The sequence below is a fragment of the Panthera pardus genome, unplaced genomic scaffold (assembly GCF_024362965.1).
Source record: "Panthera pardus isolate Hobbes unplaced genomic scaffold, ASM2436296v1 HiC_scaffold_10, whole genome shotgun sequence".
Classification (NCBI taxonomy): Eukaryota; Metazoa; Chordata; class Mammalia; order Carnivora; family Felidae; genus Panthera; species Panthera pardus.
Window position 1 is genome coordinate 102,860,661 of NW_026526655.1, and position 19,308 is coordinate 102,879,968.

Consider the following 19,308-nt stretch of genomic DNA (forward strand, 5'->3'; position numbering starts at 1 on the left):
CTGCTCCCTTCCTCTGCGTTGACCATGTCTAAGCTGTTTGCCTGCCAGGTGGTAACCTCCCTCCAGGGTTTTATCTCAGATGGTGCTGTGTTTCAAAATCCCACACTTTGGAGACCCCCAGCAGCTTGGATCTGCTTAGACTCTCTGGGGGAGGGTCTCACCGAGCAATGGCCAGGTACCAGCTCATCCCAGAAAACATTTGCACAGCAGCAGAGTCTCAGGGTTTATGGTAAATCACAACACACAGCCGACGCCAGGTTTTGGTGACCTCTGGCGTCTTTGTTCCAATATCAGTAAACCTGGTTGGCCCAAGGGAAGGTTGTATGGCCTCTACCAAATGCACTTCAATCGGGTGAACCGCTTCTCCCTGTGTGGCACATGGACCCCTCAGACTGTGCTGCCTGCTCCTGAAGATTCACCCTGCTTCCTCACCAGAGCACCGCCAGGCCCTGAGCTTCAGACCATCAGACTCTGCACTCCACTGTTTATAGAACAGTGGTGGTATTAAAATCCTCTCCTTTCTCCCCATCAGTGGTTTTGGGGAACAGATTTTTTTTTTTTTTTTTTTTTTTTTGTCCAGTCCCCTGCGAGTGTTTTCACTCTCTCTTTTTCTTTCCAGCTACTGTCAGGAACAGTACTTTGCTTGTGCAATCCCTAAGCACTGTATTCTCCCCCTTTCTCTCTCTGTCTTCTGTCCACAAAGATCGCTTTCTACCCACAGTGGCTCTGCAGCTTTTCTCTCCCCCAGTTCACCTCTCCACACCATATACCTGCCAAGTTCTACGGCTCATATTATGCAGATTGTTGCGTTCGTCTGCAGATCAATTTCCTAGGTGTTCAAAATGGCTTGATACTGATCCACCTGCATTTCAGGGACGAGACAAGCTCAGGGTCCCCATACTACTCTGCCATCTTAACTCAAGAGCCGTTTTGAACCACTTTTAGAAAACTCTGTAACAAGCTACAGTTAGAGCATTTTGAAAAATCCTGTCTGTGTTTGTGGCGGACAATGCCAGTAGCCTAATCATGTCATCTCCTTGTCTGGACAGCTGGCTTGTTAATTCATAACCACAGTTCCAGGTTTAGAGAAACCTTAATACCATACTCTCTAGCTCCTTTGCTGATGGTTTGAGTTTCCTCTACGATAGCCTCAAAATCATCCTGCCAGTGTGTGGCATTCAGTGGCTCCTGAAGCAGTTCATTTTCCCTTTGGGTAGCTTGAACTATTAATTGAACTAAAAATCTGTCTTCTTTCAGTCTCTTTGTTCCTAATTCTGTCCCTTTGTGCTATGCAGAATAAATTTAATGCAGAATAAATTAAATCCCCCTTCCTTAAGTTTTTTGGCAAGAAACCCTCCTCCTTTCTTCAGTTTATTGCACTGTTTCAAGTGCCTGCTACACTTTATCAGTCTCCTCTGAGAAAAATTCTTATATGCCTGTATCCCAGCATTATAAATATTCTAGTTTTGTTCTGAACAGTTCATCATTAACCACAGTTTTAGCCACAAGAGTAATTGTTGGTTAATGCCTTGCTACCAGTTGTTGAATATTTACCATAAAGAAGTAAAATGTAGTTAGAACTCGACCCGTTCCCCTATCACCACCACCACACCCAACCCTGCAGAGTTTTCCATGAGAGTTTCTTTAAAAAAGAAAAATACAAAAATAAAAAAAAAAGAAAAGAAAAAGATATACAAAACACTCATTTTGTCTCTTGGGTACAAACAGGCATTTTCATTCTTGTCTACTTTGTTTTTTGCATTCATTGTCTAGAATTGGCTTTCTAAGAAAATTCAGAGGACTTCAACAGAACATTCTATTTTGACTTTTCAAGGAACACATGCATTTAGTCCTGATATTTAGGTGATTCATTACTAGGCATTTTCTGTCACATAATGCAACTTAAATTTTATACTAAGAATAATAATATTTCCTCAGTTTTGCTTGTTGTGTTTTCTCTTGATAACAGCTCCTAAAGAACTTAATAGTAAGTTCTGCACCTGGGCTATTTTATATATTCTCTTTTAATCTTTGCAGCCAGCCAGTGAGATACGTGAATTATCTTTATTTTAGAGTTGAAGACACTTTGACACCAAGATATTCAGTTATCTGCTTACAAATTTCATGACTTGTATAAAACCAGAATATGAACAAAATTCCATTTAATGGGAAAGTCATAGCCTTTTTGCAATTCTAAATCACTTCATTCATACTTTAAGAGAGGAACGGGGTGCATGGGTGGCTCAGTTGGTTGGGCGTCCGACTTCGGCTCAGGTCATGATTTCATCATTCATGAGTTTGAGCCCCACATCGGGCTCTGTGCTGACAGCTCAGAGCTGGGAGCCTGTTTTGGATCTGTGTGTGTGTGTCTCTCTCTCTGCTCCTCCCCTGCTCACACTCTATCTCTCTCTCAAAAATAAATAAACATAAAAACAAAACAAAACAAAACAAAAAATAAAATAAAATAGGAGAGGAAACCATCTATGGCTTAGTTCTTGGTAAAAGACCTTTCTGTTGTTTTATTGTCAAAATCTAGACTGGGACTTTTTTTTTTTTTTTTTTTTTTAAGTTTGCTTATTTTATTTTATTTTATTTTATTTTATTTTCAATTTTTTAATACATGAAATTTACTGTCAAATTGGTTTCCATACAACACCCAGTGCTCATCCCAAAAGGTGCCCTCCTCAATACCCATCACCCACCCTGCCCTCCCTCCCACCCCCCATCAACCCTCAGTTTGTTCTCAGTTTTTAACAGTCTCTAATGCTTTGGCTCTCTCCCACTCTAACCTCTTTTTTTTTTTTTTTTTTTTTTTTTTTTTTTTTTTCCTTCCCCTCCCCCATGGGTTTCTGTTATGTTTCTCAGGATCCACATAAGAGTGAAACCATATGGTATCTGTCTTTCTCTGTATGGCTTATTTCACTTAGCATCACACTCTCCAGTTCCATCCATGTTGCTACAAATGGCCAGATTTCATTTTTTCTCATTGCCACGTAGTATTCCATTGTGTATATAAACCACAGTTTCTTTATCCATTCATCAGTTGATGGACATTTAGGCTCTTTCCATAATTTGGCTATTGTTGAGAGTGCTGCTATAAACATTGGGGTACAGGTGCCCCTATGCATCAGTACTCCTGTATCCCTTGGATAAATTCCTAGCAGTGCTATTGCTGGGTCATAGGGTAGGTCTATTTTTAATTTTCTGAGGAACCTCCACACTGCTTTCCAGAGCGCCTGCACCAATTTGCATTCCCACCAACAGTGCAAGAGGGTTCCTGTTTCTCCACATCCTCTCCAGCATCTATAGTCTCCTGATTTCTTCATTTTGGCCACTCTGACTGGCGTGAGGTGGTATCTGAGTGTGGTTTTGATTTGTATTTCCCTGATAAGGAGCGACGTTGAACATCTTTTCATGTGCCTGTTGGCCATCCGGATGTCTTCTTTAGAGAAGTGTCTATTCATGTTTTCTGCCCATTTCTTCACTGGGTTATTTGTTTTTCGGGTGTGGAGTTTGATGAGCTCTTTATAGATTTTGGATACTAGCCCTTTGTCCGATGTGTCATTTGCAAATATCTTTTCCCATTCCGTTGGTTGCCTTTTAGTTTTGTTGGTTGTTTCCTTTGCTGTGCAGAAGCTTTTTATCTTCATAAGGTCCCAGTAATTCACTTTTGCTTTTAATTCCCTTGCCTTTGGGGATGTGCCGAGTAAGAGATTGCTACGGCTGAGGTCAGAGAGGTCTTTTCCTGCTTTCTCCTCTAAGGTTTTGATGGTTTCCTGTCTCACATTCAGGTCCTTTATCCATTTTGAGTTTATTTTTGTGAATGGTGTGAGAAAGTGGTCTAGTTTCAACCTTCTGCATGTTGCTGTCCAGTTCTCCCAGCACCATTTGTTAAAGAGACTGTCTTTTTTCCATTGGATGTTCTTTCCTGCTTTGTCAAAGATGAGTTGGCCATACGTTTGTGGGTCTAGTTCTGGGGTTTCTATTCTATTCCATTGGTCTATGTGTCTGTTTTTATGCCAATACCATGCTGTCTTGATGATGACAGCTTTGTAGTAGAGGCTAAAGTCTGGGATTGTGATGCCTCCTGCTTTGGTCTTCTTCTTCAAAATTACTTTGGCTATTCGGGGCCTTTTGTGGTTCCATATGAATTTTAGGATTGCTTGTTCTAGTTTCGAGAAGAATGCTGGTGCAATTTTGATTGGGATTGCATTGAATGTGTAGATAGCTTTGGGTAGTATTGACATTTTGACAATATTTATTCTTCCAATCCATGAGCAGGGAATGTCTTTCCATTTCTTTATATCTTCTTCAATTACCTGCATAAGCTTTCTATAGTTTTCAGCATACAGATCTTTTACATCTTTGGTTAGATTTATTCCTAGGTATTTTATGCTTCTTGGTGCAATTGTGAATGGGATCAGTTTCTTCATTTGTCTTTCTGTTGCTTCATTGTTAGTGTATAAGAATGCAACTGATTTCTGCACATTGATTTTGTATCCTGCAACTTTGCTGAATTCATGTATCAGTTCTAGCAGACTTTTGGTGGAGTCTATCGGATTTTCCATGTATAATATCATGTCATCTGCAAAAAGCGAAAGCTTGACTTCATCTTTGCCAATTTTGATGCCTTTGATTTCCTTTTGTTGTCTGATTGCTGATGCTAGAACTTCCAGCACTATATTAAACAGCAGCGGTGACAGTGGGCATCCCTGTCGTGTTCCTGATCTCAGGGAAAAAGCTCTCAGTTTTTCCCCGTTGAGGATGATGTTAGCTGTGGGCTTTTCATAAATGGCCTTTATGATCTTTAAGTATGTTCCTTCTATCCCGACTTTCTCAAGGGTTTTTATTAAGAAAGGGTGCTGGATTTTGTCAAAGGCCTTTTCTGCATCGATTGACAGGATCATATGGTTCTTCTCTTTTTTTTTGTTAATGTGATGTATCACGTTGATCGATTTGCGAATGTTGAACCAGCCCTGCATCCCAGGAATGAATCCCACTTGATCATGGTGAATAATTCTTTTTATATGCTGTTGAATTCGATTTGCTAGTATCTTATTAAGAATTTTTGCATCCATATTCATCAGGGATATTGGCCTGTAGTTCTCTTTTTTTACTGGGTCTCTGTCTGGTTTAGGAATCAAAGTAATACTGGCTTCATAGAATGAGTCTGGAAGTTTTCCTTCCCTTTCTATTTCTTGGAATAGCTTGAGAAGGATAGGTATTATCTCTGCTTTAAACGTCTGGTAGAACTCCCCTGGGAAGCCATCTGGTCCTGGACTCTTATTTGTTGGGAGATTTTTGATAACCGATTCAATTTCTTCGCTGGTTATGGGTCTGTTCAAGCTTTCTATTTCCTCCTGATTGAGTTTTGGAAGAGTGTGGGTGTTTAGAAATTTGTCCATTTCTTCCAGGTTGTCCAATTTGCTGGCATATAATTTTTCATAGTATTCCCTGATAATTGTTTGTATCTCTGAGGGATTGGTTGTAATCATTCCATTTTCATTCATGATTTTATCTATTTGGGTCATCTCCCTTTTCTTTTTGAGAAGCCTGGCTAGAGGTTTGTCAATTTTGTTTATTTTTTCAAAAAACCAACTCTTGGTTTCGTTGATCTGCTCTTCAGTTTTTTTAGATTCTATATTGTTTATTTCTGCTCTGATCTTTATTATTTCTCTTCTTCTGCTGGGTTTAGGCTGCCTTTGCTGTTCTGCTTCTATTTCCTTTAGGTGTGCTGTTAGATTTTGTATTTGGGATTTTTCTTGTTTCTTGAGATAGGCCTGGATTGCAATGTATTTTCCTCTCAGGACTGCCTTCGCTGTATCCCAAAGCGTTTGGATTGTTGTATTTTCATTTTCGTTTGTTTCCATATATGTTTTAATTTCTTCTCTACTTGCCTGGTTGACCCACTCATTCGTTAGTAGGGTGTTCTTTAACCTCCATAGACTGGGACTTGTATTTACTTTCAGCATGACTCTGTCATGTCCCTTTTTATTTAAAATAACATCAAAATTTAAAACTATGTTTATAAAAAATACCAGAAAGACAAACAACTTGTTTTTGTAGGTTTTCCCCCCTTTAGATTTCATTTCTTCTTAGAATACATTCATATATATATTTTTTTCTTTTCATTCCTTATTTCAGAAATTTTTTCTTCTCAGAAGTGCACACATCTGAACAGGAACCAGACCTGTTAGGCATGGGTAAAAGAAGCCACTAGCTTGGTTCTACTCTGGCTCTCTTTCAGCTTTGCCCTTGTCTGTGGGGGGTTAGGATTTTGCAGGACCAGGGGGGCATACCAGTCTATCACCTATGACTGTGCCTTCTTTTCTAGACACTTCTTTTTAACCTTTAGTTCTCTGTCCATATAGCTCTGATGCCACTTACAGTGTGGCCATTTTCCCTAGGTCCATTCTCCCTGGGATAGATCACATGGTATATGTACCACTGGGCCAGCAGGATAGCTAAGAGGCAGCAATTTGCAGAGGAGTGGAGAACAAGCTTCATATGGGCTGGTATGTTCACACATATGTTCATAGGCCCCCAAGCTAAGAATGGAGCTTAGGGTAGGAAAAGAAGTAGGGTGGGCTCCAGGCCAGAGTCTAGGTTCTGGCTCTCTTCCTTCTATTATGGCAGTGGATTCTGCCCTCCTAGGTTTTGTAGATGTTTCAAGGAAAGAGGATAGAACGGATTTTGTTTAGCACTCTATTCAAGTTATTTGTATCGTCTCATATATGGGTGTATAGTATATAGGTCCCTGTTTCTACTTTTGTTCTAGGCCCCACAATTTAAGGGCAGGTCTGTTCTGAGCTGCTATCTTGGCAGCTCCTCTTGAAGTTACAGGCATTTTCAGCAGTATGCCCAGGAACATTTCTTTTCCCTAAAGGTACAACAAGGTTCAACTTCACAGCCACTCTCTGTCCCTTATGCAGTGGCACCGGACTGAGATCTGATGAATTCTTTTTCCTGACACAAAATTAAAGAACACATCTGGTAAATTTTTGCCAATTCATTAAGATTTCCATGTGGCTTTTTTTTTTTTTTTTTTTTTTGTGGCTTTTTTTTAGCTGTATATGATGTAGTGGAAGAAAAGCTAGAAAATGAACCAGACTTCCAGTACATTCCTGAGAAAGCCCCACTAGATAGCGTCCATCAGGATGACCATTCCCTGCGGGAGTCAATGATCCAGCTAGCTGAGGGGCTTATCACTGGAACAGTCCTGACGCAATTTGATGTAAGTACTATTGTATGGAAAGGATGTTGGGCCATATTTTTAAATTAATTTCATGGTTTCCTAACTACCTAATCTATCATTTATAATGTATAAACTAAAATGATATTCTGAGAAATAATTGACTTAAAAAATGTTCTAAAATCCATAGTTTTAAACATTTCTTGCAAAATGCTAGCTGTGGTGACATAATAATCTGTTAAAAGAGAAGAATAAGGAGATTTTATGCGTATGTCTTCAAACTAAATTTTTTCCTGTAATTATATAGCTCTTTTTATGAAAGGTAACAGGTAAAGATAGTCTATGGTGGAGCTAAAAATTCTGAGTTAAAGAAAAAGAATTTTTGTACCTAGTCATATTTAATCCTTCTCTACTTTTTGTCTGTGTAATTGTTCATCATTAATATTTGTTGTTCTAAAGTATGTGTTATTGATGATTGACTATAAACCATTTGTGACTGTAAATCATTTAGGGTAGGTCAGTTTTTCTTTTGAGAAGTTCTTGGTTCATATACTGTGTAAACATCTCCAAACTAAATGAAAATGGTATATAAGTCTCATGAGAAATTGCACAGAATTCAGCTTTGCAAATTTGGTTCAATACCCTACTAGCCTAAGGTACATACATCATTGTACGGTTGAGATATCCTAAGGAAGAAAACCTGTTTGTTTTTTGCATAGAAATAAGTCTGAAAAACAAAACAGAACCTCTTAATGGCTTGCTGAACTCATCTTAAGCTCTTTTTTTTTTTTTTTTTTAAAGCAACTATATCGGAAAAAACCTGGAATGACAATGTCTTGTGCCAAATTACCTCAGAATATTTCCAAAAATAGATACAGAGATATTTCGCCTTGTAAGTATCTACTATCTCTGTTTATTAAGTTCAATCTTTGTAGCATAGCTTTATTAAAACGTTCTTTCTTTTAAATTTTTTTCAGATGATGCTACACGGGTCATTTTAAAGGGTAATGAAGACTATATCAATGCAAATTATATAAACGTAAGTTTATTTTTATTGTGCCTTTGTCATTCGGAATAAGACGGACTATAATTTTGTGGTTCATTTTTTCCCCCCAAATATTTATTTATTTTGAGAGAGAGAAAGAGAGTGTGCATGAGGCCGGCGGCGGGGGGAGGGACAGAAAGAGAAGGGGACAGAGAGAGGATCCCAACTGTGCTATCAGCCCAGAGCCCGATGCGGGGCTCAAACTCACAAACCATGAGATCATGACCTGAGCCAAAATCAAGAGTCAGGCACTTAACCAACTGAGCCACCCAGGCATCCCTAAACTTTGAGGTTCCTTTTATATTTGAGAGAATATTAACAGTTTCAGGTATTGAAAAATATTAAAATACAAATGTTAAAAAATAATTTGATACTGGGGCACCTGCCTGGGATTCTCTCTCTCCCTCTCTGTCAGCCCTTCCCCCACTTGTGCACGTGTTCGCTCACACTCTCTCTCAAAATAAATAAACCTTACCAAAAATAGTTTGGTACTGGTATATTAACATGCATATAGAGCAGTGGAATAGAATAGTTCAGAAATATTTTTTATCTATAAATACTTCACCTACTTCCTCACTTTTTGTATACCATATTTTAGATATATGAAAATATAAATGTAAAAATGGAATGGTGAAACTACTTGGAGGAAATGTATGAGAATTATTTAAAATCAGAGAGGGAAAATTTTTTCTAAGTTTAGACACTCATCTAAACTTAACTCACAGAAAGAAAAGTACAAATCAAAACTGCAAGGGATTACTATTTTTCACCGATTAGATTGAAATATCAAAAAGTGTGATAATATCATATACAAGTCTGTATCCCTTATCTGAAATCTTGGGGCCAAATAGACTTTGGGATTCGTAATTTTTTGGATTTTTGAAAGTTTATTCAGTGCCTATACCAAATACTGTAATAAGTAACATCCCTAGTAGACTATGTGACATTACCCTGTAATCAATGCGTTGATACTCAATGGGAAACATGGATATTCCCACTGAGTGGTACTCCTAAAGACTGTAAATAATCTTAGATTAACTCAGGTCAGATATTGTTGTCAAATGAGTCCAACTTAGGTCAGATGTACCAAACAAAGGACAAACTTACACTTCAGAGCACTGGGAGTTTCAAGATTGTGTGTGAGGGATCAGCAGTATATTAAAGAGACTCTCAGGGAAAAAGCATCCCTGATACGTTGTTGGTGGAAGTATAAATAGGTACAACCTCTTTGGAGAGGTAACTAACAAAAATGTTAGGTTTATAAAAATAACTCAGTGCAGTCTTGTTTATGGTAACAAATACATTAGCAGCAACTTAAATGTTTGTTAAATAAATTATGTTATATTTATACAGTAGAGCCATTAAAAAGAATGAAGTTTTATGTACTAATCTGACATGATCTCAATGATAAAGTGGAAAAAGAAACAAGATACACAGAACATTGTAAGCCACATTTTATGTCTTACAGAAAACAAAGACTTCTGCATGTACATTTGTGTGTTATTTATAGAGTGTCTCTGGATATTTTAGAAATTAGAGGGGTTCCTAGGTGACTCGGTCGGTTTAAGTGTCTGACTCTTGGTTTCAGCTCAGATCATGATCTCATGGTTTATGAGTTCAAGCCCTGCATCGGGCTTTGTGCTGACAGTGCAGAGCCTGCTTGAGATTCTCTCTCTCTCCCTCTCTTTCTGCCTCTCTGCCCGCCCCCTCAAAAATAAATACAAATTTTTTTTAAATTAAAAAAGAGGGGCACCTGGGTGGCTCAGTTGGTTGGGCGTCCAACTTTGGCTCAGGTCATGATCTCACAGTTTGTGGGTTCGAGCCCTGCGGCGGGCTCTGTGCTGACAGCTCAAAGCCTACAGCCTACTTTGGATTCTGTGTCACCCTCTGTCTCTGCCCCTCCCCCGCTCACACTCTGTCTCCTCTCAGTCTCGAAAATAAAAAAACATTAAAATTTTTTTTAATTAAAAAAATAAAGAAATTAGCAAAAACGATTGTTCTTCTGGGTGTGAACCAGAGGCTGGGAAGAGAGTGAGACCTCTTTTTCTGTTCACCCTTTAGTATTCTTCCAGTGCCATGTGCGTGTGTCACCTTTTCTTCTTTTTTAATGAAGTCTCAAAATGTAGTAGGATGATAATCCTCCCCGAATACTCACGATCTTACTTCTTCTTAAAAATAATTAATTTAAAATATTTTTACTATCTTTTTCTATTGTATGTGTGTGTATATTTCTTATATATGTTATATAGTATAATGTATATATGTTATATAGTGTGTATTATTTGTAAAGTCTGAACTAAAACAAACGGCAGAATTTTTGCTTCTTGCAAATTTTACCTGTAAGCTGTTTAGAGACAAATATTTTTTATTTCTGTAGCAAGTCTCTTCCTCTAAAGCAGGGTTTTCTGTAAAGCTGCTCTTAAGCCCACAAGAGTGCTTCGGAAAATATTTTAATTTTTATTCCCAATACTTAAAAGATAAATATGTATAAAACTACTGAGAAATTTCTTCTATAGATAAAGAAATTGTTAATAAAGTTTTATTGACTTTGCAGCTTTTTGAGATAAGTTGTATTCAGTTATTATTTAGTGGATGATTTTCATATACTTGATCACAGTAAAAAGTAATAATGTAAAAGACTTTTAGTTTTGTGTCCTTTTCTTTTTAGATGGAAATCCCTTCTTCTAGCATTATAAATCAGTATATTGCTTGTCAAGGGCCATTACCACACACTTGTACAGATTTTTGGCAGATGACTTGGGAACAAGGCTCCTCCATGGTTGTAATGTTGACCACACAAGTTGAACGTGGCAGAGTAAGTCATACTTGAATCTTAAACAATGCTTGCGCTGTTTTCAAATTAAATTGCATATATGGTCAAAATATTCACGTTGATTTAGTCTTTTTTGTAACCTTTAAACTTTCTTGTGTTGTGATTAAAATCATAGTGACTAACACATAATAAATATGATATATAAATGTTAACTACTATTATCAGTTGTTATCTAAATGGATTAATAGCTATTTGATAAAGGATTTGGATCTAAAATATATAAAGAACTCCTGCAACTCAACAATAAAATGATAAAACCCCAATTAAAAAATTTTTTTCTTAATGTTTGTTTATTTTTGAGAGAAAGAGAGACAGAGTGGGTAGGAGAGGGCAGAGAGAGAGGGAGACACAGAATCCAAAGCAGGCTCCAGGCTCTGAGCCGTCAGCACAGAGCCCGACGCCGAGCTCGAACTCATGAGCTGTGAGATCATGATCTGAGCCTAAGTCGGACGCTCAACTGACTGAGCCACCCAGGTGCCCTGATAGAATCCCAATTTAAAAATGGCCAAATATTCTGAGTAGATGTTTCTTGAATAAAGATATTTAAATGGCCAGTAAGGTCATGAAAAGGTGCTTGGCTGGCATCATTAGTCACAAAGGAAATGCAAAAATCAAAACCACAAGGAGGTAGCACTTCATATCCAATAGGATGACTAAAATAAAAATGACAGATAATAGCAAGTGTTGACAACGATAGGGAGAAAATGACACCCTCTTATACTGTTGGTAAATTTGTACAATGGTGCAGCTGCTTTGGAAAACAGTCTGTCAGTTCCTCGAAAGGCTAACCATAAGAGTTGTTACAACTCAGCAGTTTCACTCCTAGGCATACCCAGGAGAAATGAAAACATACATCCACACAAATACTTGTACACAAATGTTCATAGCAGCATTATTCATAATAGCCAAAGGGTGGAAACAATCAAAATGTAACAAATAAAACATGGTATAATCATATATATATATATATATATATATATATATATATATATATATATGTCCTTATATATATATATTGTCCTTATATATATATATAGATATATATATATATATATATATATATAAAACTTGGCAATAAAAAGGAATGAAGAAATGATACATGCTACAACATGCATGAACCTAGAAAGCATCATGCCAAGTGAACAAAGGCAGTCAACAAAGACCGCGCACAGTATGATTTCATTATATGAAATGTCCAGAGTAGGCAAATTCACAGAGGACAGAAAAGTGGATTAATGGTTGCCTAGGTCCAGAATGAGAGAAGAGGTTAGGATAGAGGAACACACAGTGATTATTAATGGGTTTGGGAGTGAAAAAATGTTCTGAAAGTGATTGTGTGGATGGTTGCACACTTCTGTAAATATACTAAAACTAATTGAATTGTGTGCTTTAAATGGGCAAATGGTATGGTATGTGAATTATATGTCAGTAAAGCTTTTTTTTTTTTTAAAGTCCTAATTATGGGGTGCCTAGCTGGCTCAGTCAACTTTAGCATCTGACTCTTGGTTTTGGTTTAGGTCATGATCTCACAGTTTGAGTTCACGCCCCAGGTTGGGCTCTGTGCTGACAGGGCAGAGTCTGCTTGGGATTCTCTCTCTCTCTCCCCGTCTGTCTGTCCCTCACCTGTTTGTGCTGTCCCTCTCTGTCTCTCTCAAAATAAATAAACTTAAAAAAATTTAATCCTAATTATGAAAATAAATGCATTGGCATTTTAGAGAATCTTTCTCATTGTTAACTTAAATCTAGAAATATAAGAATTAATGCACCATTTTGCCACTGTCATAGTAAATAATTCACACAAGAATTAATCAAAAATTGTAAATCATTGGATGAAAGCTTGTAATAAACAGGATATTTGCAGTCTCAAAATCTATCCAAACAGATTATTATTACAAAGAAAAAATGATGAAGAAATGTTAATAGAGTTGGCAGATCTAGGTGAAGGATATATGAAGGTTCCTCAAATTATTCTTGTAATTTTTTTGTAGGCTTAAAAGTTTTCAAAAAGTAAAACATTTTCAAAATTGAAGAACCTAAATTCTATATATTTCTTAAATCTATTGATGTCAGGTTAAGTGTCACCAGTATTGGCCAGAACCCACAGCAAGTTCATCCTATGGATGCTACCAAGTCACCTGCCACTCAGAAGAAGGAAACACAGCATATATCTTCAGGAAGATGACACTATTTAACCAAGAGGTAGGAAGGCAGGATATCCACTCAATAGAACTTTTATGTTCAAGGTAAAACTTTGAAAGCCAAAAATGTTTTGAGTCCTGGTTAACTAGGAAATATTATTTTAAAATTACTGAATTATTTGCTTCCTTGGGATTCTTTGGAATCTTATGAAATGTATTCTCCTGCTATATTAAATGCATTTTCACTTTCTCTAGGTAGATATGAATGGTCAGTAAAAAAAGATTCTAGTAAATAATACTTATTACTCATAATACTTTGCCTATTCATTAAAAATTACGCCAGGTTTGTGTTTAGTTTCTTCCTACCAGTAACATCAGTAAAGTATTTGGGTATATCTTTGGAAATAGAATAATTAAAAGCTGTCAAATTATTGTCCTTTTTGTAAAAGAGTATAAAGGAGAGCGTTCACAGTCTCCTCAGTATTAAGAAGGAAAAGATTGTAGGCAGGATCCTCTGACAGCAGACAGATTATAGCTTTCTAATTGCTAGTTTACTGCCACCTGGGTCACTCTTCTTTGCTTCCAAATCCAGAGCTAGAAATGGAAACTGATTAGTAAGTGATGGCTTAGTAACCCACTTGGAAGATGTGTGTGGAGGGTGGCATGTTGCCAGTCTTGTCAGGCTGTTAAAGACCGTACACCCCACTTTCACTGCCTGCAGCTAGAGATTCCCCTGTAGCCACCTTTGGTTTTGACGGGGGCTCGAGAAGAGCAAATAGTACAGTCTACTACCTTTGTATACCCATGCCTACCCCATCAATGGTTAAGCCTTAGGAAATGAGAGCTTCCTCTCCCCCTCCCTGCCCCATTCTACCTCCCAGAATGTGAATAAAGGAGCCCAGCAAGACAGCTTTACTGACCCAGAGGGAAGGAACTAGAAGTCGTGCTGATGTATAATAAAGGAATCTGGCATTGAATAGGTTATAAGAAGTAAAAAATTAAACTTTCAAAATCTTTTGTAGATTCCATCAGAATGAATTTAGGGCTTAGGGACATATATTGTATAGCTCATGGTCTAATGTAACAAGGTAAGTCCATAAGATATTTCTTCATTTTCCCAAATGGATATGAAAGGCTGTATATGGCTTCAGCATAGTCTCTTTATGCTCCACCTATAGATTACCCATGGCAGTTTATAATATTAAAGTGTCTTTTCTTCGCAAACCCTGAGTACCTCAGAACTATGCTAAGACACAAATTAGTTTTTAAAGTTTGGGACAAATATAATTGGGAAAATACATTTGTTACCATACCAAATACATACATACATGGATAAATAGAAAGACAGACACTACCTCAAAACATAATAAAAGATAATTTTACATTAACCATTTTTGTAATTATTGGTACATTAAATTAATTAAATTCTTATGTTAATAATAATCAAGGAGCACCTGGGTGGCTCAGTCGGTTAAGCATCTGACTCTTGATCTTGGGCTCAGGTCTTGATCTCAGGGTCATGAGTTCAAGCCCTGTTTTGGGCTCCACGCTAGGTGTGAAGCCTACTTAAAAAAAATAATAATAAATAATAATAATCAAAGGTTGTCTATTGTAGATAACCATCTCATTTCATAGGATACTAAAAAATTACTTATCAGGTTATTCTGAGGTCTCTTTGGGAATTCTTCTTTCATTAGTTCCTTTCTTAATCACCTTGTACTTTTATGGTCTTTTCTGGAAGCTCCCTTTAATGTAAATGACTGTAGCCAGATTTAATAGTGTCGAATGACCATACCTACCAATTTTTGAGAATATGATTCCAAACAGCTGATGGGGTAATTTATAGGTCTTCTCATAGAATCCTTTCAAAATAACACTATCCCTTTGGGTTGGAGGTGTTATTTTTCAGTTTAAGACAGTAAGGCTCTGATATATTAAGTGCTTACCGGCAGAGTCAAGATTAGAAATGAGATGCATAAATCCAGTACCTTTCTCCATTTTACTGATTCCTGGCTCCTAAAAAAGAATTAAGCCCTGATTTGACTTTGTGTTCTTATGATCTCCAGTTTTTAATCCACATTTATTTTGAGATTTTGTTTTCCTAATTTCCATTATTTCACTTGTGTTTTTCAGAATTCGCCCAATTTTGCTTATAAAAGTTTTTTTACCTTACCATTTTGTTCACCTAACACTTTTTAGTTTTCTTCACACCTTTCTTTGTATCTTAACTTGGTTTGCTTATTTATTTGATTGTCATCTGAAAAATACAAATAGACAAATTGAGTTATCAGAAGAGTAGTGATCCAGGTAGACAATACTTAATGGATACAACTGTTTCTGTGAAATAGTTTCTTTCTTTTTCATTAAAATTTGGGGTTTTATTGAATTTCTGCATTACTTTTCATGTGTAGTGGGAATACTTTTCTCGCTTTTCTTCTAAAATTAAAATGACATAAATGTTTATACCTTAAAGATAATTCCTTAGTCAAAGTGCATAATTTTTCATTCACACTTAGAAAAATGAGAGTCGTCAACTCACTCAGATCCAATACATAGCCTGGCCTGACCATGGAGTCCCCGATGATTCCAGTGACTTTCTGGATTTTGTTTGTCATGTACGAAATAAGAGGGCTGGCAAGGAAGAACCTATTGTTGTTCACTGCAGGTATTCTATTTTCTGTCTTTTATGATTGAATAGCTGACCAGATAGGTCACTTCTAAAAGGAAATGCGTATTTTATTTTGTCCTTAAATTGTGATCATCGCTATTTTAATTAGAGGGAACCTAAAGCTATGAAATGAAGCTGGAAAGCAGCAGGTATGTCCCAACACATGATTGTCTGAAACATTATCATAAGTAAAAATAATACTTTACTGATTAATTCTTAGAAGGTTGTCTTTTTCACAGTTTACCTCTCAGACATTGGGTGTCTTATAATGGCTGGCATCTTAGACTTGATGAAATACAATATTGTAGGCATTCAGTTGCAGCCTAAGGTTTAGATTTTCTCCTCCCAGCAAGGTACTCCCTCCCGTTCTGTGACCCCTCCCAGGATATTTGTTAAGTACCCTCCCCTCTTGGAGTGGCTGTACCCAGTATCATCAGAGGCTATGCCACTTCTATGAGCCCTAGGTGAACAATGGTAGGCTACCCTTTCTTGCTTTCATATTCAGGCCCCATTCTGCCTTCCAGAGGGCCAGGTACAATCACTCTAGCCTTCACTGCCACCAACCCAGAGTAGGAAACTGAAATTATCTTCTCCTTATCCTAGCCATTTCTGTCATTAAGTGATTCATTCAGAAGCTGTATTGAATCTTCTGAATAAATAAATGAAGGTATCTCTTCATCCTTAAACTTTCCAGCACTTTTTTAAGAGCAGACTTTCAAATTATCAAAACAGATTATAGACCAGATATCTGAGAGGAAAAATGTCAGGAATGATGAACACGTTTGGCCATTTCATATCCTAAGCCCCCAAAAGCTGCTATAGCTATGTTCACAGAGAATACTTCAAAAAGTTGTTCTTGACTATCCCAATTCTAAAGTTTAATCAAAATTAAATTTGATTTTAAAAACTGACTTGAATATGTAAAATACTATTGTCTTTTGTACATTTGTTAATGATTATTGTAACTTTGTTATTTTGCATTTTAAAGTGAGGTTGCTCCAGTAAGCTTCTATACTTGTTCAGATTTTTAAAACTGAAATGTGACTCTTTTAAAGTAGCCTTTTTACACTAACAATGGGGAAGGGGTGGATACAAACCATTTAATCTATATTACGTGTGAAAAGTTTTTCAATTTTCAAAGTATTTTTTAGTTGGGTTCTACTTTTGTAATATAAAACTTTTAATTAAAATCAAATTATTCCATTGTATTATGTTTCATTCAGTACTTTAATTTACTGCACAAAAGCCACAAGAAGTGTAACAGGATAGTATCAATGAGACCTTGCCCCTTACTTTTTTAGTGCTGGAATTGGAAGAACTGGGGTTCTTATTACTATGGAAACAGCCATGTGTCTCATTGAATGCAATCAACCAGTTTATCCACTAGACATTGTAAGAACAATGAGAGATCAACGAGCCATGATGATCCAAACACCTGTAAGTACTGCACTTTATGTACTTGTGTGTATTCTCAACATGATGATTTTTGTTACCATTATATATGCCAAACCATATTTTTATATTTTAATTCCTTACCAGGAGCCAGTAACCCGTAGCATAGGGGTTGGTGAATACTGCCTGTGAGCCAAATCTGGCCCACCCCTTGTTTTTGTAAATAAAGTTTTATTGGCACACAGCCATTCCCACTTCTTTACATATTGTCTATGACTGTTTTTATACTAAAGTATCAAAGTTGAGAGGTTGCAACAGGTACCATATGATTGGTAAAACCTAAAACATTTACTAACTGATCTTTTACAGAAAATGTTTCTTAGTACCACCCTATCATGTTAATCCTTGAATGCTTAAACAGGTGCAGAGGAACTTTCCCTCTATTAAGTGTCCGTCAAGTGGGATGCCAAGAACTGGAGAGTCTTGATAGACCTGTTTTCCATGAAACAGCTGTGGTGAAATCACATTCTTTTTAACATAAGAACTTGAATCACAACAACAACAACAACAACAAAAAAAGTCATGGAAATTAAGCTACTCACTTATTGTATTCTACACAGACTCTGAATTATATCCCAAGAATAAAAAGAAGAATTTTAGAGTTAATGTTAAGATTATTTTTTGTATTAAGCCATGGTGAAATATTAGTATTGTTGGTGGCATTAAAGTTATTGAAGTGAATCGACCTGTGTGATCTAATAAATGCCTGTCATTTTTTTTAGCTTTTAATTATAGAAAATTTCAAATGTACACAAAAGTACATAAACATAATCAAACGCAAGAGTAGATAATCAAACACTATGTTGAGTACTCAAACCCAACAGCATTTGCCATATTGTTTCATCTGTAGTGCCACCTACTCTCCCATATTTGAAGCAAATCCTAGACATCAGATCATTTTGTCTATAAATATTTTAGTGTGTATCTGTAAAAGGTACAGAGTGGTTTTTCTTCTAAACAAAATCACAATACCATCATCACATGTAAGTATAATAAACAGTAATTTCTTAATGTTATCAAATAGCCTATATTCAGATTTTCATTTGTCCCATATAAATCATGTCTTTTTTATAGAACAGCTTTATTGAAATATAATGCACATACCACAAAATTTACCTATTTATTAATTTTTAGCTTATTTTTGAGAGAGAGAGCAGTGGGGAAGGGGCAGAGAGAGAGAGGGGGACAGAGGATCTGAAGCTAACTCTGTGCTGACAGCAGAGAGCCCAATACAGGGCTTGAACTCAAAAACCGTGAGATCATGACCTGAGCCGAAGTTGGACACTTAATCAACTGAGCCACCCAGGCGCCCACAAAATTCACCCTTTTAAAGTATATAGTTCATTAGTTTTTAGTATATCACAGAGTTTTGCAACCATCACAACTATCTAATTTTAGAATATTTCATCACCTGAAGAAGAAACCCCATACCCATTTCCCTCATATAGTCTCCAGCCTCCCCCCAGCCCAGCTTCAGGTAACCACTAATCTACTTTCTGTCTTTGTAACTTTACCTTTTCTGGACCTTTCATATGCATGAAATCATACAACTTGGTCTTTATAATTGACTTCTTTTAATTAGCATAATATTTACAGGTTTATCCATTCTATAGAGTGTATCATATTTCATTTCTTTCTCTTTTTTTGTTTGCCTGAATAGTATTCCATTGTTTATCTATTCATCTGTTCATGGGCATTTAGATCATTTCTGCTTCTTGGTTATTATGAATAATGGTACCATAAACATTTGTGTATGTTTTTGTGTGAATATGTTTTCATTTCTCTTGGGTATATACCCAGAGGGGGAATTGCTGGGTCATATGGTAACTCTGTTTAACCTTTTGAGTAACTGCCAGACTGTTTCCAATGTGGCTATACCATTTTGCCATTCTTCTGTCAGTGTATGAGGGCTCTGTTTTCTCTATATCATTGTCAACACTTGTTATTATCTGTCTTTTTAAAGTGGTCTCTGCACCAATG

General features: G+C 36.7%; 1 protein-coding gene across 9 annotated transcripts in view; it reads left to right on the forward strand.

Moving 5' to 3' along the window:
• The window catches only part of PTPN4 (protein tyrosine phosphatase non-receptor type 4), a 227,215-nt gene that overhangs the window by 195,019 nt on the left and 12,888 nt on the right, over nucleotides 1-19,308 (forward strand). For 7 of the 9 annotated variants that reach the window (XM_053909685.1, XM_019469365.2, XM_019469364.2 and 4 more), the window contains 8 exons: nucleotides 7,068-7,234; nucleotides 7,994-8,084; nucleotides 8,170-8,231; nucleotides 10,906-11,052; nucleotides 13,141-13,269; nucleotides 15,725-15,873; nucleotides 17,178-17,313; nucleotides 18,727-18,831. In XM_053909685.1, the coding sequence (XP_053765660.1) occupies nucleotides 7,068-7,234; nucleotides 7,994-8,084; nucleotides 8,170-8,231; nucleotides 10,906-11,052; nucleotides 13,141-13,269; nucleotides 15,725-15,873; nucleotides 17,178-17,313; nucleotides 18,727-18,816 (971 nt within the window). In that variant the 3' untranslated portion in view covers nucleotides 18,817-18,831. Of the gene's footprint in view, nucleotides 1-7,067; nucleotides 7,235-7,993; nucleotides 8,085-8,169; nucleotides 8,232-10,905; nucleotides 11,053-13,140; nucleotides 13,270-15,724; nucleotides 15,874-17,177; nucleotides 17,314-18,726; nucleotides 18,832-19,308 lie in introns of those variants that run through there. The other 2 variants (XM_019469362.2, XM_019469367.2) reach the window with 1 other exon arrangement.